This window comes from Phasianus colchicus, chromosome 1, assembly GCF_987193195.1.
Source record: "Phasianus colchicus chromosome 1, bPhaCol1.hap1.1, whole genome shotgun sequence".
Classification (NCBI taxonomy): Eukaryota; Metazoa; Chordata; class Aves; order Galliformes; family Phasianidae; genus Phasianus; species Phasianus colchicus.
Window position 1 is genome coordinate 52,378,815 of NC_143436.1, and position 25,898 is coordinate 52,404,712.

General features: G+C 50.5%; 2 protein-coding genes across 6 annotated transcripts in view; both read left to right on the plus strand.

Annotated features, from left to right (window-relative positions):
- Positions 1 to 8,784, plus strand: part of CACNG2 (calcium voltage-gated channel auxiliary subunit gamma 2) — a 56,252-nt gene extending 47,468 nt beyond the window's left edge. For 3 of the 4 annotated variants that reach the window (XM_031600099.2, XM_090142844.1, XM_031600098.2), the window contains 3 exons: positions 4,889 to 4,972; positions 7,746 to 7,886; positions 8,195 to 8,784. In XM_031600099.2, coding sequence (XP_031455959.2) covers positions 4,889 to 4,972; positions 7,746 to 7,886; positions 8,195 to 8,730 — 761 coding nt within the window. In that variant the 3' untranslated portion in view covers positions 8,731 to 8,784. The remainder of the gene's footprint in view (positions 1 to 4,888; positions 4,973 to 7,745; positions 7,887 to 8,194) is intronic. The other variant, XM_090142852.1, reaches the window with a different exon arrangement.
- A 9,689-nt stretch (positions 8,785 to 18,473) lies between these two features.
- EIF3D (eukaryotic translation initiation factor 3 subunit D) lies at positions 18,474 to 25,809 on the plus strand. Of its 2 annotated transcripts, none has more exons than XM_031600093.2 (15): positions 18,474 to 18,630; positions 18,852 to 18,985; positions 19,431 to 19,476; positions 19,861 to 19,997; positions 20,098 to 20,183; positions 20,673 to 20,745; positions 20,884 to 20,999; positions 21,202 to 21,334; positions 21,913 to 22,060; positions 22,335 to 22,465; positions 22,931 to 23,016; positions 23,196 to 23,325; positions 23,777 to 23,919; positions 24,874 to 25,154; positions 25,698 to 25,809. In XM_031600093.2, the coding sequence occupies exons 2-15, from the start codon at positions 18,863 to 18,865 to the stop codon at positions 25,709 to 25,711; spliced, it is 1,647 nt and encodes a 548-aa protein (XP_031455953.1). In that variant the 5' UTR covers positions 18,474 to 18,630; positions 18,852 to 18,862; the 3' UTR covers positions 25,712 to 25,809. The 2 variants fall into 2 exon arrangements, with proteins under 2 accessions (XP_031455953.1, XP_031455954.1); XM_031600094.2 differs by having other exon boundaries at positions 20,887 to 20,999.
- The last annotated feature ends 89 nt before the right edge of the window (positions 25,810 to 25,898 follow it).

Sequence of the window (25,898 nt, forward strand, 5' to 3'; positions counted from 1 at the left end):
TTTGCATCAGTCCTTTTACAGTCTTCTTTGCCACAATATCTGAATGATTTTCAGTGGCACATTAAGTGATGGGGCTTGATATCAGTCACATGTGGTTTGTTCTTTTATCCTCTCCCCAGGGAGAGAATTATGTATGCAGCATACTGGTTATGTTGCTAGGGTTTTGTTGTTTTTTTGTTTAACATATGCACTGCTGCACGTTTATGTTGGGGAAGGCCACATCAAAGCAGGCACACTGCATTTACACGAGAAGGTGATGAGGCTTCTGATGGCCCATAGTTTCCAGAGGATCTCCAGTATTTTCCCAGGCTAAGCCCTGCAGACTCCATTTCCCACCCCACTGGTATCACCACCACCGTTTTGGAACAGTGATGGCAAACTTTCTCTCCTGGCTTGCAAGTCCTTTGGCAATACTTGTAAAGCTCACATACCAGCAGTTTGCCATACAGCACTGGAATTTGTCCTCCAAGTTCCGAGCTTCGCCACCTGGTCCCAAAGGGAATAATCTCAGAAACAGAATCTTGGAGCAGAAAGAAATGTTCGAGCTCCGTGTCCTCCCTCCTGTCCTTCCTGTGCTGTTTTGCTCTTTTTCTTTCATGGGCAAATAGTAAATATCAATTTAATCTGCAATGACAATTACTTCTAAGGCAGGAATCACAAGTGTGGATCTGGGAGGTCTTTCACAGCCTTCGTGTTCATCTGAGAGAAGGTCACATCAAGGAGGAGCACATTATGGGAGAAATATCTGGCCCAAACAGCTCCAGTGTCTGATCTCCTTCATGTTTCTAATACAGATATCCTCAGGCTGTTTCCCCAAGGCAGGGAAATACCGTTATTCGCTCTGTGACAGAAGAGTGGGGTTAAGTGACTTGCTAAAATGATACAGGAAATGTGTGGAGGTGCTGAATCCTTGGCTAACACTGAGCCATCATTTTGAGCTTTTAGAGACAACAGCTATATCCAGCCACCTTTATTTATTTCTCCAGAAGCCACCATGCCAAAACCTCTGCTAAATTAGAGAGGGAGGCTAAAGGAAAGCTTTCAGCGGATTGCTTTTTTCCGTAAATGGAAATACCACAAATCATTCTGGGAAAAACAGGTCTTTCTGTTCTCTTCCCTCTTTGTCTGCCTCTCTCCTTTTGGATGTCTCTCCCTCTGGCTCCCAGTTTTCAAATGTACAGTCCTGACCATCTAAAAGCATTCCCTTCTCCCTGTGGGAAGGGAGCAGCTTTGTGTTCTTCGGAACTTACTATTTGCCAATGGATTGCACTCCGCAGGCAGGCGAGACTTCTGAAAAAGCCAGGGCTGCACAAAGCAGCACAAAAATAAACCGTGCCATCAACAGCACTGAGCCAGGTTCCCATCAGGGGTAACTTGGTCCGGCTCGCGCTGCAGCAGAGCCGGCAGCTGCCAGCTGCCCTGCATAGACAGCATGTACCCAAACGATGGCTGGCTGCCTCGCAGGAGGCCCCTCTGAGACCAAGCACTCAGTCAGTGCTGATGTCTATGCGTTTTAGATGTTCAGTCCCTCTTGGCACTATGGCAGGTCACAGTGCAAAGCACTGCCTCTGCTCCCAAGCTTTCCAAAGCTCGGACAGGTAAATGCTGGGGGTCTGACTGAAGGACACCCAGCAGCATCTTGGGGGATGCTCTGGAATATTGCCATTGTGTCAGAAGGTTGTGGGCCAGGATTAGGGGTGTTTTCCATGGACCTGGGCATCCACACCTTTTTGGCCCAGAGACAAGTCAGAATTCTTCCCCAGCTGTTCTGCACATCCAAAATCAGGCTGCCCCAGGAGCCCCACAGCAACATACTGGGTGGAAGAAGGTGGCTGTAGAGAATGATACTGAGAAATGGGAGGAGGATCTGGAGGGTGAGGGGAGAACTGGAAGCTGGGAGAGCTGCAGTAAGAGGGTGGAAATGCCTAGCTTGAGTTTCTTGTGGGCTTGCAGAAGTCACAGTTCTCAACACCTGCCTGGGATTCACAGCATGAAACAGTTCATCAGGAAGAACGGGAAGGGCAAAAGGACATGAGTATGTATGAGGATACATCATTCCTCTCTCTTTAAAGGGGTCCCAGAGTCCTGCACATCCTCCAAAATAGAGATGTGCTTATGCACAGGCATTCAGAGTTACTAACTGTGGTGTGGAACATGGTTCTTCCCTTCCCGGCTTTGCAAATGGCACGTGCAGAACGGGAGAAGGGCCTTGTGTCAGACCTCTGAAACACTGCTGAGCTTTCTAAACCCTCCCCACAAGTGACTGAGGGGCTTCCACTGGCACAGGAGCTGGGGAGGCTGTCCCACCATCCCAGCAGGCCACAGATGTCTAGGAGAGGATTGCCAAGCCGCCTTGGCATGAGAGGCGACTTCTCCACATTGAGCTGATTTCTGAGCCGTTGCATCTGCCCTGAGCACATACACAGCCTGTGACAGCCGTGCAGCCACCCTGTGCCCTCTGGAGGAGTGCAAGGCAGAGCAGTGCTGTCCCCCCATCTCATGAGGTGGGTCTCCAAGGCAGAGATAAGAAATGGTTTCAGCAGCATGCCTGTGGCAGAACAGAAACTGAATCTTGTTCTCTCCTATTCCCAGTCACCACATTAATGACCTAAATTCTGCATCCTTTCTCCATCCATTGCCCAGATGAGCTCAGAGGCATTGGAGGAGAAGCTGTGACAGCACAGGCAAGCATCTGTCTTCTGGAGCCACAGCTCCATGCTTGTATCACAGACAGCAGCAACTCAATGGGACCAGTGCTGCCCACGCTGACCTCATGAACACCAGTGGGGCTGAACCAGGACCAGACCAGCACATCGTCCCAGGGTGAAAAGCAGCTCCTCAGTGTCATGGCATTTTAAGTAAGCAGGGTTGGACAGCCCAATGGCCAACACCCTGCTGAGCATCAGCAGCAGCACACTTTGGACATCCAGCACTAGGAGCAGGTTTTCAAAGAGCCTGTCCACTTGCCTTGTACTGTGTGGGCAAGTAGCAAGTGAGAGTGTAGTGGGGAAATTTGCTTGGCTGTGGATCTTTCCCTCCAGGAGAGCCATGACTGAGAAGCAGACGCTTGAGGTAACTGCATTATGGAAGGATGATTAATAACTTATAACCCATGGGTTAGATGTAGGAATACCACTTCAGAGATACACGGAGAGGCTTTGTTCCTACTTTCTCCTCCTAGTGCTTACCTTTTACACACACTTCTCTCCACTGTGACTAGCCTCTTCTTGGAAGCGTGAAGGGTGATAGGTATCTCACAGATACCAAGCAAAAACTGACAGGACCCAGAAGAGCCAAGCATAGGGGCTGACCCAGAGAAACTTCAGTCTGTGCAGTCTCCCAAACCTTGTTCCAGCAAGGCTTTGCCTGGAGAAAAACCCAGGGAAAATCATCTATGTTTCTACATATTCCCAAATACCTGAGAGATCATTGGAAATCATCTGGAACAAATCTTCTGAGACATGACTCAGGAACCTGACATGGTGCCTGAGGTCTCAGTCTGGCAAGAGTTAGCCTGGAAGAGTTCTAGGTTCCTCACAAACAACCCTTCCTGGAGGCAACATCTACAACTGTGGTAGCTTCAAAATCCCCTGCCCTGCATACCCAGCTGGTACCATGGCTGGGCAAGGATTGCAGAGCAGGTTTCTCAGGTTGCCACAACACTTACCATTCTCAGCATTCAGGCTGCAGCTGAGGGCTCAGTCAGTTTGAAACACTGATAGCTGATCTCCAGCTAGGGGGCCCTTGGGACAGCCATGCCTAGCCATGCACCCACCTGGGTACTGTGGTCCTCCTTCCCAAAGAGCCCTGTACCAACATGAACAACCAGGTACCTCAGTATACTAATCAATGTCCAGTCAACCAATGGCCATGATGATGACTATGCTCAAAGATTACCAATCTGCAATGGTATTTCTAATTTCAAGAGGAGAGTGACACAAATGTTGAAAAGAAGAGACTGGTAGAAATCTCAGATGATGATGGACTGTGAAGATCTCTCTGGCCTTCTGGTGAGATGGCTTTGCTGGTCATAGAAAGAGGGTGCCCTGTGGCTAAAGCAGAGAGGCTGGTAGAAGCACCTGTATGGGGGATTTTCACCAGATTGGTGAAATCTGTGGGTGACCCAGATTCTCAACCACAGCAGAAGATTTGGTTCCTCCAGCACATGGGGTTCTTGGCTGCAGGGCTGCACCCCAACACTCATGCCAAGCTTCTTGCAGGCTTAATCTGTGAGCGGACAGAAGAGGAGGCCTGCTAAAGGTACACAAAGCAAGCAGTCATACGGAGCAAGTAGATTAGGAGCTTTTGTTCTTCTCGTACAACAGCGGAACAATGGAACATATCCCGCCAGTGAAATGAATAGGTATAGCAAATTCACAGCAGAGGAAAACAAACACTTCTCTGCACAAATACAATCAGCCCTCTGTACGCAACACCACTGGAATTCACCGAGGCTATGCCAGGTGAAATTCAAGTGGGGAATTGGCTTCTCTGTAACTATGCAAACACCTGAAGTTGTTTCAGTCGATGCCAACAGAAGGGATGCTAACCCATGAGTTTTGCCATCTGTGACTCCGGTTCCACCTCCTACAGGGGCAGAACAGACCCCTTGTCCATGCATGGCCAAAACCTCCAGTGCTGCCACATCCCAGAGAAAGGAATATTGGGCCAAGTAGACCTCAGTCTGTGTCTGGCCCGTGTTCCTGTGCAAAGAAGAGGGAGATGGGTGTGTGAGCATGTGAGGAGAGCAGCTAATGGTCCCCATGTGAGTGTGCATGTTGCCTGGGAGAAAGGAAGGGAGGGAGTAAGGAGCAACACAGAGGGCAGTTGCTCCTTCAAGGAGGTTGCTGGTGTTCTCATTTGTTCTTTTTTTTCTCTTGTTCCCTAGGGAATTTTAAAGGTCTGTGTAAGCAAATCGATCACTTCCCTGAGGATGCAGATTATGAAGCCGATACAGCAGAATATTTCCTCCGTAAGTCCACAGGCCCTTTTCCCTGAAACTGCTCATAGGTGCTGTCATCGGGTGCCTTTTGCTCTCTGAAAACAGTGCAGTGCAGATCCTGGATCCTGTGGAGCTCAGGGGGCAGAGGGAGGGACAGCTATGAGAGGTGGGCAGGGGCCCCCCAGATCCACTGAGTCTTTGCATCTCACTGCAGTCTCATCTCCCTGGGAGCTGCCATTGAGGCAGGTCAAGTGTCATGACAACCAATGGCATTTCTTATTAGCAGCAATTCATTGTGATATAAGCCCAGAGTCTTCTAACTCAAAAGCATCAGAGTTTGGCACATGACAATAGCAGTTTCTGAGCCCCTCTCCAGTGGGCAAGATGCATGCGGACAGAGGAGAGCTGCAGGGGCCATCCTTCATAGTTGCAGCTGATTCTGCAGCTGAATCCTGGGCACAGGAACACCAAAGCTTCCCTCTGTATCACTGATCTAACTCAAGCATCCTCTCTGCCCAAACCTCACATAGAACAAGGTTGTGCTTCCTCACCTCATACTCTGATTGCATCAGATCTAAGAAATTTGCTGGACTGCAGTGAATGGAGACACCCATTTTTCTCTTGTTCCACCTCTCTCCAAACACTGCGTTTCTACAGAGCAGACCCACAGCACATGCCACCCCAGCTGGCAATGAGCCACCACTTCCTCCTACCCTGAGAGCTCAGCTGAACAGGATTCACTCCCCCTCCCAGATCTCCCCCCTTGCCTTCTTTTCCACCCTCTGCACACTCACAGCATCTTTTGGCACCATGAGAAGAGATCATCTTCATTCAGGAAGCTGAGACAAGAGATTTTGACCTCCCAAGGTGGAGCACCAGAGGTCTCCAAAGACCAGCAGCATATCAGAGCTGCTCCTTGTCAGCCAGCTGTGCTGGAAGCCAGATGTGGAGACCCAGCCCTGCGGCAGAGATGAGAGAGAGAATTTAGACTCTGAAAAGCTCATTTGTATGTGAAAAGAGATGGCTCTTACTGCTTGCACGGTTTTTGGGAGTGAGGAAACTGCAAGCATCCTCTGCACTTCAGGAAGGAGAGCTGGGGGAAGGGAGTGAGCATCCCAAGAGCTGTGGATCCATTCTCTCAGAGGGAACAAGACTCACATGCAAAATCTGGCCAATGCCAGGACCTGAGAGTGTCCAAAGACAGAACATTTTTGAAAAATTAGGTTCAAAGTGGGATTTGGCCACTTAGTTAAGGACATCTGAGGTCTCCCTTTGAGGAAGTTGGGCTTCTGCTGCTTGGCTGCATAAGAACCCCACCACGCAGCCTCTTCCCCAAGCCTTCTGCCAAATTGAGTCCATGGGTGCTCTGCATGGGCGATGCCTGGTGGTGCTAGCAAGGGCAGCTAGGAGGGTATTCATTGTTATCAACCTAAGCAATCCCTTCGGTTCAAGGACCACGATAATCATGGGACATGCCCATGGCCCATCTAGAAGAGCTCAGACTTGATGCCTGCCAGACATCTTCAGAAGGTATCTCATGTTTCTGAGAATTAAACATCCATTAGAGAGGAAGCAGCGGCGTCCCTATGTTCACTTGCTAACATCAAGTTAGAAAATAGGCAGATGCTATGAGTATCCAAATACCATTACAAATCCTTTTGTCTTTAGCCCCAAGAATCCAGAAAACCAGATTAAATCCTGCCCCTCTCTTGCTTCCTTGGTCCTTCCAAGGAACGGAAAGCAGGGCCTATCCTCACACTTCTTATGCTGTCTGCAGCTCCCCACATCAGCCAGCACGTTCTGGTTTTCCCAGCATGTGGGAATTTCTCAAATAAGACTGATAAGGTCAGAGCAGGGTTGTGAGCGTCCCTCTAGAAACCTTCCAAACAGAGGATGGTTGCTTGATATTTGCTCACCTCCATTTAGCTTCACCTTGTTGAATTCTGCCTTGCCTTCCAGAAGCTATTAAGATGGTTATTATCACTCTCCTGTTCCCTGAAACTCAGCCAAGGAGAGATGGAAAGCAAGAGAGAGGTTTGTCCTTGCTTATTGCATTCTAACACACCGGCAGGGGGCTTGGCCCCCCACTCAAAGAACCCATTTCTTCTGCCTGGTAGGACTCAAACACCAGCAGGGTCTTTGAAAAAAGTCTGTTCTTGCACCAGAAAAAGTCCCACCTTTGGGACTTAGGGGCTGGACTTGATGATCCTTATGGATTCCTTCCAACTTGGGATATTCTATGATTCTGTGATTTGCTTCAGGAGGGTTTCATCCCTCTTTCCCAATCTTTACTCCACAAGCAATCGCACCAGCCCGTCTGATACCTTTCTTTAGCAAGCGAGGCTTCATTTCACGCTTTACAGATTACTTCCTCTTGGGAAGAGAAGAGGGAAGCCCTTCTCAGTAAAAAAAACACAAACAGTGCCAACACAAACCAATGCAAACTGGCTGAATACACGCAAGTTTTCCCCCAGAGCTCTAGGGTTCATTGTGCATCTTTGTGCATCGGTGTCATTGCCCTCTGCCAGCTGAGCTATCCACTATTGACCAATGGCGTGTGTATGGAGCTGGCACACGCACACCCATTCCTGTCCTCTGGAAAGAGCCCAGCTCTTTCATCACCAGCATCTTCTGACACACTTTGTCTCTCTCTTCTCACCCCCTTTTTACTCCTCCATGAATTACTCTGACTCCCCCAAATCATGCCCTCTGGTCCCCTCGCCCCATGTTGCTGCCACAGCCCTGATTCTTCTCTCTGACACATGCGTTGTTGTCTCTGCCCCTCTCCCTCTTTCCTCCACAGGGGCTGTTAGAGCCTCTAGTATTTTTCCGATCCTGAGTGTGATTCTGCTTTTCATGGGTGGACTCTGCATTGCAGCCAGCGAGTTCTACAAAACTCGACACAACATCATCCTGAGTGCCGGCATCTTCTTCGTGTCTGCAGGTAATGGGACATGCATGGGCCAGGTTCAGGGGTAAGGGAGGGCTGCTTTTCCAACCTGGGATGAAGGCAACACCCTGAGGAAGCCTCTCCATCTGCCACATAAGGAGGGAGGAGCCTCATGGCTGGTGGTTTTAGGGGGCCATCAGGGTGTGGGGGACGCAGGAGCAAGGGCTTGCCCAGGAAAAGCTGCAATGGAGACCAGCAGGTAGGTTTGGGACCCCATTACCCCTCCTGGCAGCAGGAGGGCAGGAGTCTCATCCCACGGCCACCGCCACACGTTGTCCTCCTGACGGCTGCCTCTCCCCCAGGTCTGAGTAATATAATTGGGATCATCGTATACATATCAGCCAACGCTGGAGACCCCTCGAAGAGCGACTCCAAGAAGAACAGCTACTCCTATGGCTGGTCCTTCTACTTTGGGGCCCTGTCCTTCATTATAGCCGAGATGGTGGGAGTGCTGGCCGTCCACATGTTCATTGACCGGCACAAACAGCTGCGCGCCAACGCTCGCGCCACGGACTACCTCCAGTCCTCCGCCATCACCCGCATCCCCAGCTACCGGTACCGCTACCAGAGACGCAGCCGCTCCAGCTCCCGCTCCACCGAGCCTTCACACTCCAGGGATGCCTCTCCCGTCGGGATCAAAGGGTTCAACACCCTTCCATCAACAGAGATCTCGATGTACACCCTGAGCAGGGACCCGCTGAAGGCCACCACCACCCCTACCGCTACCTACAACTCCGACAGGGATAACAGCTTCCTCCAGGTTCACAACTGTATCCAGAAGGAGAACAAGGACTCGATCCACACCAACACAGCCAACCGCCGGACCACCCCGGTATGAAGCCGCCGCCAGGAGCTGCAAGTGGGGAAGGAGGAGGCAGGAGGACGGGGTGGGGGATGGGGGGGTGGGCTGGGTGGTGAGGGCAAAGGGGGTGGCGGGGTGGGAGGAGGTGTGAGTGCCCCCGGGGTGGGGTCCTCGCAATCGCAAAAAACAAACAACAAACAAACAAACAAAAAAAAAAACATAGAGAGAAAAGTGTAAAAAAAAAAAAAAAAAAAGGCATTAAAAAAAAACCACGCGCGAAAATAGGAAATAAAATACAGAGCGACCGGCGAGCAATGAGATAAGACAAACGAGCACGCGAACACAAAGCAAACGTACAGCAAGCAAACAAAATACAAAAGGAAACGTGAAGGAAGAAACAACAGAGAAAAAAAAATAAAACTTAAAAAAAAAAAAAGAAAAAGAAAAAAGAAAAAAAAGAAAAACTTTAAAACCGAGAGAAAGAGATTTAAAAAAAAAAAAAATAGAAATAAATTTAAAAGAAAATGCATGATTTCCCATGTACCATTATTTTAACATTTAATAAAAAGAGATTTAAAAAAAAAATATAAAAGGGAACCAAGAAATAACGACAATAAACCAAGTGGGAGGAAGAGGAGGAGGAGGATGAAGAGGAGGAGGCGGCAGCTCTTTGGGTTTGGGGGGGGGGTTCTTTAATTTTATGGTTCATTTCCCACTTCCTTCAGCTCAGTGCAGGCTCCTGGGGGGCTCGGACCTGCAGCAACCCCTCTATGTCCCCAAGGTTACCCGAGGGCTATGGGGGCTCTCAGGGTGCAGGGGGGCACTCAGCCCCTCCAGGACCCGCTCAGGCCCCCCTGGGAGCCCAGGAGCCGCTTGTCCCCTGCGGATCCCTATGAGCAAAGGTGGCCGCTATCCCTGGAGCTGCCTGCAGTGTCCCCTGGGGTCCTGGGGGCTCCCCTGGCTCTGGGGACCCCCCCCTTTTCCCCTCCCACCGACCAGGGTCAGCAATGACAGCGTGAAAAAGCAGAGACACACAATGTCAAAGAGAAAAAAAAGAAAGAAAAAAAAAAAAAAGGGAAAAAAAAAAGGTTGAAAAAAGGTTTCTTAAAAAAAAAACAAAAAAAAAAGTGGCAATTTTTTTAATAAAAAGGCAACTATAAATAAATGTAAATATAATAAGTGGATTTACTTGCAAGAGAAAACAGATAGCATTATTTTTGTTTTCATTTTTATTTTCTCCAGCTTTAAACTGTGAAAAATCAAGGTGGGCAGTGGAGGGGGGGGTTGCAGGGCGGGGGGACCCGGAGGGGAGAGGGGCTCCCATTGCTCAGCGTGCTGCTGCGGGGGGGCTGCTGCAGGGTGGGGGGCACGCACTCACTCCCCTGTGAATGCTCACGGGCTCCCCAAATACGCCTGGTCACCTCCCCCTCCCCACAACAAGCCCCCGTTCCCCCCACCCAGGGCACCCATCTCCCCCTTTGGGGGGGTCCCTTTGTAGCAGTCCCCCCATGCTGCCTGGATTCAGCTGAATTCATACAGAATTGGTGCACCTGCGCAGGGGGGGATGGGGACAGGAAGCGGGGAAGAGGGTCAGGGTCCCTGGGGATAGAACCCTCAGGGGCTGCCCCCATAGCTGTGGGGTGCGCAGGATGGGTGCACCGAGCCCTGGGGCAGCTCAGACCTATTTTTTCCAAATTTCTGGTTTTAATATGATTTTTTTTTCTTTTTTTTTCCATTCCCGTCCCTGCTGCTCCAGTTTCAGGAGCCTGCCAGGCTCCCGCTTCAGCTCCCAGTGGGGTTTCTGCTTAAAAGCATCCCTACACTTCCACCCCCATTGCCCCCAAATATCTCAGCTCAGCCCCCAGGGCAGGGTGAGGGGAGCAGGTTGGATATCCAGACCCCTGCTCACAGGCCCCCCTCCCTCCAAACTCCAAAAAATATTATTAAAAAAAAAGGGGACAAAAATTCAAAACGAACCCCCACCGGCCTATAAGGACAAGCGATGCTCGGTGCCCCGGAATGCAGCATAAGGAAGAGCAGTGTTTGGGGTTAAACCCAAAAGCTCCATGGAGCTGGGGAGCATTCACAGGGCGAGGCAGGGGACAAGTGCCGGACCCCCCTGCCAGGGATGGGGAGGGATGAGGGCTGGCAGCGATGCGTTCTTCCGAGGGTATTGCACATGTCCAGCTCAAAGCAGTACAAGAAAAACCGACCTCCATTTACTTTCTTTCGTGGGTTTTTTTCAGACTGTTAAAAAGAAAAAAAAATTTTAAAAAGAGAAAATGACAAAAAAAAAAAAATTCCTGGTACATGAAATAAAGATTTTTTTTTTTTATAACTCGGTCCTTGTTCAAGTCGATTTCTTTTTTGGAGGGGGCAAGGGGAGTGGAATTAAAGTGAAAAAGGCCCTGATGGGCTGGAGGAGCGCCTGGAAAATGGCAATGGGGTCAAGCCCTGCTGATGCCTTCACCCAGAGTGTGGCACTGAGCCCCACAGCCTTCACAGCAAAGGAGGAAGAGGAGGGATGATGAGGCTTTGCTTTACAGTGAGCACAGGTAAACTTAAGCCATGCTGTCCTCCAGCCTTGAGAAGTGGCCATGAGGATGGGTGTGTTGAGGGTTTTACTCGACCGCTCCCCAAATTCCCGGCTGTGCTCCCCAGGGCAGGATGGGATCACTGAGCCATGGCTCCCCATGCTCCCCCCACCCGCTGCCCCATTTCAGCTCCTCCCTGGGGACCCTTCCCTCACAAAACCAGGGCACGGGGGGGAGGGGGGAGGCAGTAAAGCGGGACAGGATGTGGCCAACCCTGCAAGTGGGACGCTACCAGACGTGGCTCCAGCCCCATGTCCTGCATGGTGCCCGGCCACGATGGGGGGCACAGCTCAGCCCCCGGCTTTCAGAGATGTTCCTTCCTCACCAGGGCTAAAAGTGTGCTCCCTTCTTCCTCTCCACGTTGTCCCTCTTCCTCCTCACTTTTGTGGGTCAGGACAGGAGGGGGAATGCAACGTCTGGGAATTAGGCATGCCCAGTTCTGCTTGGTGCCCCAGACAGGGCCGGCCTCCATGCAGTAATAAGGAACAGCAGCACTCAGCACTTCTCATGTTCAAAGCACTTCCCTAACGTTCTCTAGTGAATCTGTCGCATTGAGCAATGCAAAGGGCTTGTGCGTGGATAGCAGTCCTCCTCTGCCCCGTCCCCAGGGCTATGCGGACATTTCAGGTGGGTGCCAGCCCTGTCTTCACCCAGGGTCACGGTGCTCCTCCTGTCCCAGCTAACTTCTACCAGCACTAGCTCCGCTGGCTCCTGACCATCTCCTTCACCACAGCCTTTTCCTCCACACCACCGTGCCAGGAGAGGACCAGGGGGTCTCAGAGACCTCCTGCCCTGTGACTCTCAGACCAGCCAACGTGTCTGGTCCCACAGAGACAGGGCTGAAGAATGTATGAGAGACAGCTTTGCTTCTGCTGAGACCCTGTGAGAGCTCTGCATGCAGGGAAACCCGGCTCCATGGCAATTAAATTAACACAGGGCATTTAGCAGTGTCGCTTAAACGGTTTCAACACCTAGGAGAGATAATTAGTAGTAATGGTTTGGCGAGGGAGGAAATTAAGACCCAGGTACGGCGCTTTTGTCTGCAGATAATTTTCAGTGCCAAACGACTGTAAGGGAAAGGCTGAGTGCCAGGCATGCAGGCTGCTTGCCTTACTGCCATGGTGGGACATTCCTGAAACCAGGAGGCCAAGCAACAGGAGGAGTGGGGAAGGTGAGGCTGCACCTCGAGTTCTGTGGTCAGTTCTGGGCCCCTCACTACCAGAAAGACATGGAGGCCTTGGAGTGTGTCCAGAGAAGGGCAGTGGAGCTGTGAGGGATCTGGAGCACAAGTCTGATGGAGAGCGGCTGAGGGAACTGGGGTTTTTCGATCTGGAGAAGAGGAGCTCAGGAGAGACTGCTCTCTACAGTGACATGAAAGGAGGTTGTGATGAGGCGGGAGTTGGCCTCTGCTCCCAGGTAACAGCCATAGGACAAGGGATTGGCATCAAGCTGCACCAGAGGACGTTCAGGTTGGATACGTGGAAAACTTCTCAGAAAGAGCAGTGCTGCAGTGGCACAGGCTGCCCAGGGAGGTGGTGCAGTCACTGTCCCTGGAGGTATTCCAGAACCGTGTGGATGTGGCCATGAGGACATGGTCAGTGGGCATGGTGGGGATGGGCTGAGGTTGGACCAGGTGATCTTAGAGGTCTTTTCCAACCTTAATGATACTGTGATTTTATTGAGATTGGCTGAGAGAGGCTGGCCGAGAACAGGGCTTGCTTGGGAGTGCTGGGTACTGTCTGATCGCAAGGCTGGCTCCAGAGAAGCAGACACCCCCAGGGCCTTCTTGCTGCAGGGAGTCTCCAGAGGCAGAGCCAGGAGGAGGAGGTCACGGTTTAGAGTGGCAAAGGGAGGGTAACTTTCAAGCATGGCCTGGAGACCTCCAGCCGCTTCCAGGAGGTTCCCACACAAACAACATAACTTGAAGGCCCTGCTTTCCTGCAGAGCAAAAGCTTCCTGCAGCAGAGGAATGCTAGAGGAATCACAGAATCATCAAGACTGGTAAAGTCCTCTGAGATCATCCAATCCAACCACCATCCCATCCCATCCCCACCATGCCCACCAACCACGTCCCTCATCCACACATAGTTCTGGAACACCTCCAGGGACGGTGACTCCACCACCTTCCCAGGCAGCCTGTTTCAATGCCTCACCATTATTTCTGGGAAGAGCAAGGGCCATGCTGCTTCCTACGGGCACATCAATGTGGCAGGATCCTGGGCTGCAAATCCCAGCCTGGTGCAGACGTGAACCCTTCTGGCAGCACACTGTCACTTGTGCTGGTTTTCCACCAAGAGGAACAATGTGTGAATGATGCCAAACCCCACTGTCCTCCTTTCACTTTCCCTTTGTTGAAACCTCCAGGTCAACACAAACGGGAGATGGGGGGTGTAGGGCTGGGCATGAGGACAAGGAGATCTCGGTGCCCTCTGCAGCCATTGGCTCTTGACATTGCGCAAAGTCAGTGATGAGGAAGCCAGCAGCTTCTGCAAAGGGGTCAAGATGTACGGTCGTGGGCTGAGACCCAGAAACAGATTTGCAAGGGCAAAGCACTGGCTTATGGAGAACAGGTTTGCACTGCTGCTGCTTCTCCTGCTGCTCCCGATCCCCTCCGGGCTAGAGGAAACGAGAGACTTTGCTCTCTGGGGACCCGTCAATCAGAAGCCGCCACCGCTGTGCAATTTGCCGAAGGCCCTGCTGCCAACAGCGGGGCTGAGCCCATGGCTGAGCAGGCACTGCCATCCCGTGGGATGAGCCCAGCACAGCAGCCCGGCCCCAAAACAGCGCTGAGCAGAGCCGGAGGACCTGCAAGTTTGTCCAGCCTTTGATGGCAGGACCTGGACCGGCATCCTGCTGTTGCACGTGGGGCACTGGGGACATTTTTCATTTTTTTTTCAGGACTCCCCACTTCTGTTTGCTTTCCTTCCTGCAGGAAATCTGGTAGTAGACCCAAGGACATAACCCACTTCGATGTGAGAATCTGACTTGCTCCAATGGGACAGGGTCCAGGCAGCAGGTGGGGAGGTGCAGTGTTAGGAGGTCAGAGCAAATGCAGGGCTCTGAGCCCCTCAGCATCACTTTCTGGGCCATCTCAAACCAAGAGGTGCCAGCTTAGTCCCCTCCTACACAGTTCTCAGCCCCATCCACAGTGTTAGAAGCTGCTTCAGTACAAGTGTCTGCCCTGGGTGCCAGCAGTGACCTTGGGAAGTGCCAGCTCTGGAGGGACATGCAGGGAAGAGGAAAGAAAGGAACACTTTGGATTGCTGCAGCAGGAGCTCTTCGGAGCAGAGTGAGGGACACACACTCCTGCCGGCTGCCCCGCAGCACCCGCAGCCCGGTGGGGGTTGTATGCAGCATGGTTTTGCCCGAGGAGACAAAAGCACGAGGCTGACTCCTCCAAAGCCAGCAGAGAGCAGATGGCACCGAAATCTGCTCAAGAGGAGAGAAAGGAACAGCCCCAGGGCTCAGCTCCCCGTGTACCTCCAGACGGACATTTGTCCACATCCGAGCATCTCCAACTGACCGAGAGATGGGGGGGAGGGGGTGGCAATATGGGGCTGCTCTGCGTATCTTGCCCCTGTTCCCTTTCATGGGGACGTTTCCTCCTGGAGACTGAAGCCTTAGGGCAGAGGGGATGTATAGGTGGCCTCTGTACTGTGGCTTCATGGTCATTCAGTAGCATTGCTTTAGGGAGGTAAGGAGAAAAGGGCTAAAGCAGAACCAGCTCTGCCTCAGCTCCTGCTAATGTCCTGCTTAGACCTCTTTGCCTGGCTGTCATAAGCAGCATGTTTTCAGAGGAGGGATCAGCTGGGCAGGGGCATTTGCAGAGCACATTTAGCCCCAGAAGATGCTGATTTTTTTGCACGGAGATTACTGCAACGTTGCTGATGCTGAAGGAAGCGGTTGTTAGCACGTGCAGGGCCCTTGTAAGGAAAGCCAATGGTGCTGTACTCTGCTCCCCAACTCCAATCCTGCACAGCATCCAAGCACCCGGCTCTCGAAGAGAACCCTTCCTTGGGTCACAAGCAGGACCACAGTGCAGCAGGGATTTGCAGCTTGCTTTGTGCAGCACCAGGCTCCTACCCCAGCCCCTGCACCAGCCCTCCCCGCCTCCAGCAGGCACAGAGCCAGCAGGGACGCTGCCGGCACCAGCTGCTCTCATTGAGCTTTGCAGAATAAACTCGTGGAATTAGCCTGTTGGCTGCCGGGATAAAATCCAGCGCTGAATGCAGATCAAAGGAGACAATCTTCCCAACAGCTTTGCTTTGGAAAGGGCAGCGTTCAGCAGCTGAGGATGGAGCGTGATGCACGTTGCGTCTTTGATGGTGCATGTGCTCCAAGCCCTGATGCTCAGGGCTAGGGGAGCCTTGGGACAGATCCAACACTGGCGACAGGAATGGCCAAAGCCAGGCAAGAGGCAGCGCTAGAACAGATAATTTTGGGGTGCAGTCTAAATTCCAGCAAGCTCTGCCTTAGCCTTTTCATAAAAGCATGAAAGGAATGAGTGATGCAGGACAAGGCTCTGAGCCCAGAGCAGAAGCAATACAGTTTCGAAAGGCAGGGAAGCCTGCTTCTGTCAGGTTTCAGTCCACCTTCACAGGTAATGCAGTCTGCCCCAGCAGATGTGGGAAGCACTCAGCATGGTTGGAACAAGTAGATGGAGGAAGTTTCTCACTGGAAACACAATCCCTGACCAGGAATGAACTCAGCCCATTTCCTGCTTGGACCCTCCCAGCACACACAGCAACCCTGCCAGGTGTCACCTGCTCCCAGCCCCACCAGGCTGCACAGGCAGCAAACTGAAAACCAGATTCATGGCATGGGGAGCTGCTCGGGGGCTGGTTTTTTTTTTTCCAGGAAAAAAAAGTAGCAGCAAAGCACCTGGCCTCAGAAAGCAGCAGGAAGAGGCAGATAGAAGCACAGTGAGAGGAATGGGATGTGAAAAGGAATGTCAAGGAAGAAGGAGGGCTTCCCAGGCTGTGGACACAGAGAGAGTGATGGAAACTGTGAGCCTCCAGAGCAGCTGAGCAAGAAGGCAGCTGCTGCACACACCGATGGTGGGCTGCAATGAAAAACCAGGAGCCAGCAGTGAGATTTGCTGCTTCAAATACAGAGAGTTCAGAGAGTCTGAGCTGAGAGGTGTGGAAATGTTGGGCTTCTCAGTTTGAGGAAGGTGTCAGGGCTGATGACTCTTTTCTTTGGGTTTGCTGAGGAGCTCAGGACAGTGGGAGCTAAATATATGGTACAGGCATACTGCGTGTTTGTTGCTCAGTTAGAAAAAGAAACAACTGGCTATTTTTGATGGCTGCAAAGGCTTTGGACTGCAGCAACCACAGTGCTGGAACAAAACTCCTCTTTTATGTATCCGCAAACACCAGCGTAGATCCCAGAAATGGAGAAGCAGAAGACAAGAATGCAGAACCAGATGGAAGCAATTTATCCTGACTGTTTCATAAGCATCTTCCAGGGAAAAGTGATTAGCCTTATTAACTGATTAATTAACTGATTAACTGAAATTATGGATCACAGATCAAGTGATTGCAAGCCAGTGTATTTTGAGCAAAGTCAGCACTTTTCTGGGACACTGTGTGCCTCACGTGCTATTAATGACAGCTGACGGCCGGATGGCAAATCATCTCCAGAAATGGTGCTGGAGCTGACACCAGCACAGCCCCAGCTGCAGCCCAGGACACGAGATGAGAGGGGCAGGGTCTAGTGCTAAATAAGAGTGAGTCAAAGCCACCCAGTTCCCTCTTCCAGTAAATCCCACTTAAATGGGGGAACAAATCTCACCTTCCTTAAGGCTGGATTTTTCTTACAGCTGAAGCTTTTCCTCTTGATAAGAAACTGGTAGGTGTAGGTTATGCTGTGCCCACAGGAGTTATTATTCTGTGCTGGCCGTTCCCTGTGCTTGTTTTCCTCTCTGAACCACACTTATACCCAGCTCCATTCCCAGACAAGGTAGCCTGAGGGGCTGGGCCCGAAGTGCAAGCACTCTTCAGAGCAGCAGCAGTGCTATGCTTGCCTTTCAGCACCTCACACAGGACTCTAAGGGAAGCGAGGGAAAAGCAGAGCTTAGGTTTGTCAGTCTACTTGTTTTCTCTTCATTCACTCATTCTCTAGTCACATTTTTTCTTTAGGACTTTCTGCTCCTTTTATGTCTCCTAAGCGGGACTTGAATGCAACGTTGCTCAGGTTGAGTCTGTGGAATAAAGGGCTGTTCCAGCACTGACGTTTGTCACCAAGAAGGCTGTTTACCTGAGAGAGTTACAAATGGTATTTTATAAACCGCGTGTCTGTAAGTGGATTTTTCTTTTTGCTTGCGGGGAAACCTGCTTTAATAATCTGACTTCTGATTAATGGCATGGCCTCCTGGCGAAGCAGACTGCTTCACTTATTTCTCGAGGAGGATTTAAACACGGTAAATAAGGGAGGAAACGCACAGTACTCTGCCTGAAAAATATTGATCTAGACTGTGAGGTGCAAGACGCCCAGGGAAGTTATTCTGCAAACAGCTGGGCTTCAGCCCGTGAGCTGTAGACAACTCTAAACTGAATGCTGCTCTTCTGAAAGGAAGGGACAATTCTGGGCTCTCTGATGTGTGAACATCTGAGATTTGCTGCTGGGTTTTTGCCTTCGCTCCCCTACAGTTGGAAGAAACAGTCTTCCAAGATACTGTGGTTGTTCAGTCTGAGGAGGCTCAGGGGAGACCTCCTCACTCTCTACAATGACCTGAAAGAAGGTTGAAGTGAGGTGGGGGTTGGCCTCTGCTCCCAGGTAACAGCCATAGGACGAGGGATTGGCATCAAGCTGCACCAGAGGAGGTTCAGATTGGACATGCGGAAAACTTTCTTCTCAGAAAGAGCAGTGCTGCAGTGGCACAGGCTGCCCAGGGAGGTGGTGCAGTCACCGTCCCTGGAGGTGTTCCAGAACCGTGTGGATGTGGCACTGAGGACGTGGTTATGGGCACGGTGAGGACGGGTTGCTGGCCTTCTCATAGGGCTGCAGGGCCGAATCCGCAGTCCACACGCCCCTGCCAGCAGGGCAATGAAAGGCTACAGGCACAACGCAGAACCCCACTGCCAGCCACACCCCCTGCAGTTCGATGGCGAAGGTGACGTCAGCGGGGCGCACTGCGCCTGCTGGGATATCCGCGCTTTACGGCAGTCGTGCTCCGCTCCTCGCTTTTTCTCTTTTACGACAGTGGCGCTCGGCGGCGTAGCCGTCGCGCAGTGTTGACGCCATAAGGGCGGGACGGTGCTGCGCGCGGCCTTTCCTCGCCGGCCTTCGCCGCCGTCGCTCCCGTATCCGCCGTCATCGGGGCCGTAACGTGGCCGCGCAGGTGAGGGGACGCCGTGGCCGCCCCGTCCCGCTCCGCCGCCCTACCGGGACCTGTCTGCTGGCGGCGCGACCCCCCGGCCCCGCCCCGGCGTCACCGCTGGTTCCGGTGGGGCCGAGCCGGGGCCCCCGCCCGCACCGGCCTTCCTCCGTGCCCCTTTCCTTCCCCTCGCGGTGGCACCGAGCGGGCGGGCACTGAGGGGACGTTCCGCTTGCTCCCCGCAGAGCTGTGAGCCATGGCGAAATTCGTGACCCCAGTGATCCAGGACAACCCCTCGGGCTGGGGCCCGTGCGCCGTGCCCGAGCAGTTCAAGGATATGCCCTACCAGCCCTTCAGCAAGGGAGACCGCCTGGGCAAGGTACTGCGGTGTGCTGCTGCTGAGTGAACCCCTGTGCCTCTCCACCGAGCTACGAGACTGGAGAGCTGGATTAGATGTTAGGAGGTGGCTCTTCATTCAGAGAGGCACTGGCACAGGCTGCCCAGAGAGCTGTGGGTGCCCGGTATTCCAGAGGTTTTAAAGGACAGGTTGGATGGGGCCCTGGGCAGCCTGAGCTGGTGGGAGACTGCCCTGCCCGTGGCAGGATTTAGATAATCTTTAAGATTCCTTCTAACCTGAGCTGTTCTGGGATATGATGTTGTATGGTTCTCAGGCACCTTGTCAGTTGTGAGCATTTTGTGAGGCTCGCTTATGGAGGTGGGAATGAGGAGCATACAGCAGTCCCTTGTTTTGCCATTTGAAGCCCTACTGTGGGGGGACACGACATTAACACTGCCTCATTTTGACTGTTTATGTTTGTCCTTAGGTGGCGGATTGGACGGGAGCCACATATCAGGATAAGAGATACACAAGTACGTGTTGTCTGATGGCTGTCCCTGCCATTTATTTTGTGCAGAGTTTTCTTCAAACGTCATACCTGCTTTCATGTTTCACACTGGCTCTACCGGCTACCTGCACGCCTCAGCAGAGGAGGCTTCTTAATTTCAGAAGTGTGTCTCACCACTTGGAGAGCTGCGTGGGGCTCTCCCTGTCCTTAGGGTTTCCTTGTGGGTTTGTACTGTGTGCTGACTGGTGCTTCTCTGGGAGGCTCAGAGCAGGGAGGAAATGTGGAATCTAATGCAGAAGTACTAGCTGGTGCATTAGACTTGAGTCAAGGCTACTGAGGAGAATTTGGGGGTGGAGTGCCATATTTTTGTTTCCAAGGTTCACAGCAAGATGACTTATTTTATTTCCAGACAAGTACTCGTCACAGTTTGGTGGTGGAAGTCAGTATGCATATTTCCATGAGGAGGATGAGACTAGCTTCCAGTTGGTGGATACAGCACGGACACAGAAAACTGCATACCAGAGGAATCGCATGCGATTTGCACAGGTAACACTTATTTTCGGAAGCAGGCTCAAAAGAGACATAGAGCAATGCAGAATTACTTTGCCACTGAATTGTCCTTTTTTTCTTTGCTGCACTTCTACAGAGGAACCTTCGGAGAGATAAGGACCGGCGGAACATGCTGCAGTTCAGCATGCAGACACTGCCAAAGAGTGCCAAGCAGAAAGAGAGGTGCGGGCATCACATATAAGCATTCTGCACTTGTTTCTGGAGTGTGTGAACATACTGTTGATAAATAATTTAAGTTACTATAACAGAATCCACCAAAGCTCCTAGCAAAGCATTTCAGGATATTTTAAATTTTGCTGATGTGTGTAATAGTCGCAGGCATGGATTTGAAGCAGCTATTTAAGAATTTAGGAGAAATTTTGAGTCAAGTTTAGGAGGTATGTGTGACAATTTAAAGCAGAATGTACTCTTTCTGAAAGCTGTGTTGTAGTTATTAAGGATAAGAACATTTGAAGGGTGTTGGAAGTGAAGAACAAAGCTCTTAATGGTCCAGGCGTTTCGATAACAGAATTCTCAGTAAACATTTCAGTGGCTTGGTACCTGAAAGTGTTGTTCCTCTGGTGATTATTTGGAAGTGTAGGAGTCATTGTGGCAGGGAGCTTCTTGTGTCAGGAACTTCTTGTAAGGCTTTTCACATATTTGTCATTGTAGGGATCGTTTGCGGCTCCAGAAGAAGTTTCAGAAGCAGTTTGGAGTGAGGCAGAAATGGGACCAGAAGTCACAGGTAAACTAGCCAGCTTTCTGACCCTGGTCAGATGGCTTTGTTTTTCTGGCTGTGCTCATGAGGCAACTTCCCTTGCCTGAATCCTGATGTGCTATGTGTGTTTCTTTCTCTTTACCCATTTCACCTCTGACTGCGCAGCAGAAGCCTCGTGACTCCTCTGTGGAAGTTCGCAGTGACTGGGAGGTGAAAGAAGAGATGGATTTCCCACGACTGATGAAGATGCGCTACCTGGAGGTGTCAGAGCCACAGGACATGTAAGTTCCTAAAACAGTTTCCTGAATAGACTGAATTTTTGGACGGCAGGAGAACAAGGGGTCTCCTGGGTTGGTCCCAATGTTCCTACTGAGGTATCCAAAGCTGAGAGTGGTAGAATGCCCTATCGTTCCCTCAGTCCTTTGTGGTTTGTCAGTGGAGGTATTTGTGTGATCAAGCTCATTCTCCCTTCCTCTCCCATAGAGAGTGCTGTGGAGCCCTAGAATACTATGACAAAGCCTTTGACCGCATTACAACGAGGAATGAGAAGCTGCTGAGGAGCATTAAGCGCATCTTCCATACGGTCACTACTACTGATGACCCAGTTATCCGAAAGGTATGTTCACTGGTTTGCCAAATCAGAGGGTGTGCTTTTCATTATGTGCTGTTCAAGACCGGTCACAGTCAGGCCGAAGACAAACAGGAAAAATCCACATCTCTCAGCTTGCAAAATGGAAACAAAGTATTACCTTGGTACTTTCCTTAGACCTCAGGCAAAGCTAGGTCAAGGTAAAACTGGCCAAGGAAAGGTGAACAAACCAGTACTTGCACAGCGCTGGAAAAGGAACTTCAGTTCCTTGAAAACCTGCTTCTAGAGTTTTCTGCTTTTTGGAGATGAGGGAGGCTCAAGGACTGCTCTTTATGACTCTGTCAGCAGTAAGGAACCAAGTCCTTTAACAGCAGATTTGCATTTTGCAGTAGGTTTCTTTTTGCTTGTCTGAGCAGGAGTGTGCTTGGATTGCTAGGTAGTACTCCACACTTGGCATAGCTGTCAGCGGTGTACCCAGCAATCTGTCTTTCTCAGTATGGAAGAAGAAATTCACGATCTGGTTTGGTAGCACTTCTGATCTTGGCTGGGAAAGGAAAGGTATGTCTGTAAGTGCTGCTGAAACATAATGTTTTCTGTATCCATAGCTGGCCAAGACTCAAGGGAATGTGTTTGCCACAGATGCCATCCTGGCCACACTGATGAGTTGCACTCGCTCTGTGTATTCCTGGGACATCATTGTCCAGAGAGTTGGATCCAAGCTTTTCTTTGACAAGAGGGACAATTCAGATTTTGGTGAGGAAAACTCTTGAAAGAAATTTATTATTGTTGCTAATCCCAGTTTTCTTTATGCTTTTGTGGTGGTGGCTTTTTTTTTTTTTTTTAATTTATTCTATGTCTCAGTGCCAAGACTGAGATACCTGGAGCAAACTGATTGCTGCAATATGTTGCTGACTGTGAGAGTACTTTCAACATTGATCTGCTTCAGCATGGGTGGTAGAGATTCATTGAAGCCGATAGAAGTTCTATCCAAGTGTAACAGCTTGTGACTGTTTTTTTTTTTTCTCAGATCTACTGACAGTGAGTGAAACAGCTAATGAACCACCGCAGGAAGAGGGCAACTCCTTTAATTCTCCACGCAACCTTGCCATGGAAGCAACTTACATCAACCATAACTTTTCCCAGCAGTGTCTGAGGATGGTAAGGCCAAGCAGTCCTGGGCAGTAGGGTGTGAGTTGTGGAGAGTCTGGAAATGAGACTTTATTCAGACTTGCTTAATGCAGCTGCTCAGCACGGAAGTGTTTCAGTTGGTAAAGGTAGCTTGCACTGATGTTACCTCAGCTTGAACCAGGTGGGATTCCTTATGGTGAGCAATGTGACTCTTTGTATAAAATGATTTTCACCTTTATTTTACAAAGAGGAAATCCCATGCCTGTTGGTAAAGTGGGCAGGCTTCTGAGTACATTTATTAAAGCTGAAGTGCTAAGAGGAGTAATGATTACAGGGAAATGGTTACCATGGAAATGAGGATTTGCATCAGTCATCCTAATTATTTCAGTGTCTTTTCTGTGTAGGGAAGTCAGCTGTGGTTGCTATAACAGAGTATTCATCCAAGAGGAGAGTTCTAAGTTTTGTTCTTTTGCTTGTTTCTGTTTCCATATATAGGGAAAGGAGAAATACAAGTTTCCCAACCCAAACCCCTTTGTGGAAGATGACATGGATAAGAACGAAGTAGCTTCTGTTGCTTACAGGTATGCTGATGTATCTCTTATTCCCAGCTTTGACAAGGGTGCAGGATGTCAGTGTGGTTTGCAAGGAAAAGACAATCAAAACGAATGAACGGTTAAAGGATGAAAGGATTTTGCTGAGTACTTGGAAAGGTTTGGAGAAGAACCACGGTCAGAAATAACCATCTGGACTGTGCTTGCAGGTACCGAAGGTGGAAGCTGGGAGATGACATAGATCTCATTGTCCGCTGTGAGCATGATGGGGTGATGACGGGAGCTAATGGAGAAGTGTCATTCATCAACATCAAAACTCTGAACGAATGGGATTCCAGGGTGAGGAAGAACAAGATCCCAAAGCTAGCTCTAACTGCTTCACTGCTGCCTGACAAGCCAGGTATAGCAGGCAAGATGAGACAAACATCTAGTGGTGTCCCCTGAGTTACCTTCCATCAGAGATGCATAGCTTTGGTGGACTAGCAGTACTATTAAGCCTCACCCAGGCATGAGGTAGTTGGTTTGAACCCTGTTCTGGTTCTCAGTTGCTCTGTGCAGTAGCTGATCTTTATCAGTGCTGCCCTCGTTAACCATCCCTAGCAGACTTCCTCTCCTAGCCATTGTACTGCATTTCTCCCTTTGCAGTGCAGGGACTCTGTCTGCAAGTAGAAGTTTGCATTCCCTAGTTAAGGTATCATAGTTTAGATAGGAGAAACTTCCCCATGCAATGGCTGAAGAGATAATTGCTGCTGGCTTGTTAGGTTCACTCTGGTTTTGATTCTCTTCTTAGTACTGCAATGGAGTAGACTGGCGTCAGAAGCTTGACTCACAGAGAGGAGCTGTGATTGCCACAGAGCTGAAAAACAACAGCTACAAATTAGCTCGCTGGACATGTTGTGCGCTGCTGGCTGGATCAGAATATCTCAAACTTGGGTAAGACAGGGTTTTCACACCAAGTATCTTTCAGGTGCATTCTCAGTGATTTAACACAATCTATATTGTAGAGAACTGTTGGTAGAGTCTGGATGATCATAAAATTGCTTCACAGTTTGAACAGTAGTGGGTAAAGCTTGCAGTGAACGTGCCAGTGGTGGCTCAGGCCTTAGCTTTAACTGCTTTCCCTCAACATCTGATTGATGTGCCCTCTGTTATGGCTGACCTTGTAAGACCTCATGCGTGTGACGAGCAGGCAGCCTCTGCCATTCCCAGCCTATTTGCTGAAATTGACAGCAAGGGAAATAAATGCAGTGACCATGCTACCTGTCAGGAGTTTGATTGAGGTCCTCAGTGCACCGTTACTGAGAATTTGAGTGGAGGAGGAGGTATCACCACAGCCCGTTTTGAACTGTCAGTTTAAAACCAATTGAGTCTGTGCCCTGTTATTGATGGCCTGAGTGAGCTGCTGTGTGTGCTGCCTTCTGCCAGCCATCCAGTTTTGCAGAAATCCAGACCAGAGTGCTTTTCCTATGATTTCTTTGCACAGCACCAACACAGAGCTTATATCATCTTATCTGTAAATGAAAATAATAGCTGGGGGTAGTGAAAAGGACTCAATCTTGGTAGTTCTGCAATTCAGTATTCTGTTTTCGGGTGTGAGATATCTGTAGTCTAGACTCGCAAGTTATCATGCAATTGCTTAGTTTTTATCTGTGGTGCTAATTCTTCTGTACTGCTCAATCAGATCTGAGATAGTGGGAGGATTCCAGTTGTGTAACTGATGGCAACAGCCAGTGGCCAGGAGATCTCTTAGCTTTCAGTGTTGGAGAGTTAGGGTGGTTCTTCCTTCTCAGAAAACAAAAGCAAACCCATCATGCTGGGTTTTTTTGATGTCACTTCGGTGGCTGAAATCAATCCCCTGCTACTCCTCTCTTCCTTCTTGCCCACCAGGTACGTGTCCCGTTACCATGTGAAGGATTCTGCCCGCCATGTGATTTTGGGCACACAGCAGTTTAAGCCCAATGAGTTTGCCAGCCAGATCAACCTGAGCATAGAGAATGCCTGGGGCATCTTGCGCTGCGTCATTGACATCTGCATGAAGCTGGATGAGGGGAAGTACCTCATCCTCAAAGACCCCAACAAACAGGTGATCCGAATCTACAGCTTGCCTGATGGCACCTTCAGCTCAGATGAGGATGAGGAGGATGAAGAGGAAGAAGAGGAAGAGGAAGGTTTGTAGTATTCTAAGGGGTTTGTGCCTTTAAGTGATCTGGATGAAAGGGGAAACATAGGGTAAGGATGAGAGCTAATGTGGTGGAATGATGAAAGGAATGGGGCTGGGGAAGATGCAGCCCCGAGAATGCTGTAGTACGTAGTGGAAAGAGGATATTGGGAAGAGTTGGACTGTTGAATGAGAAGAAAAAAGCTGGGAGCAAGAAGTGGGGTTGTGCCTACACATGGACAGGGAGGGCTTGGATGTGTTAGAGGTATGGGCCCAGAGCACAGGACTGGAATTCATGCTGACAACAGCAGGCCTTGAGTTCTTCTGGATTTGGATTTTTTATTTCTATTTTTTTTTTTTACTCCAGTTTTAGAAACGGTGACTACACTATGTGACATATAACAACTTGGGCGGCAGTGGAGTGCAGACTGCCTACTTCTGCTGCCCAGGGCATTGCTACAGCACAGGGAGGAGCAGTGGTCCTGTTTCGATTAGGGTGGGGATGTGGCTTCTTCCTTCTGCCGCGGCAGCCTCACTGTGCTTTCTCTTGCAGAAGAAGAGAGCTGAGCACCAGGGACTGCGACTGGGCACATCCCTGCACCGGGATCCGCTGGAAATGGCCGGATGGGCAAAGAAGCCGGAATAAAAAGTGGCTTTTCTCTGCACGGCTGTTCTGCGTGTGCTGTGTGGAGCAGGGGGAGAGAGGGAGGGTGGCCGACCACGTGGTAGTGAGAGCGCCGTGCGGGTTGCCTGC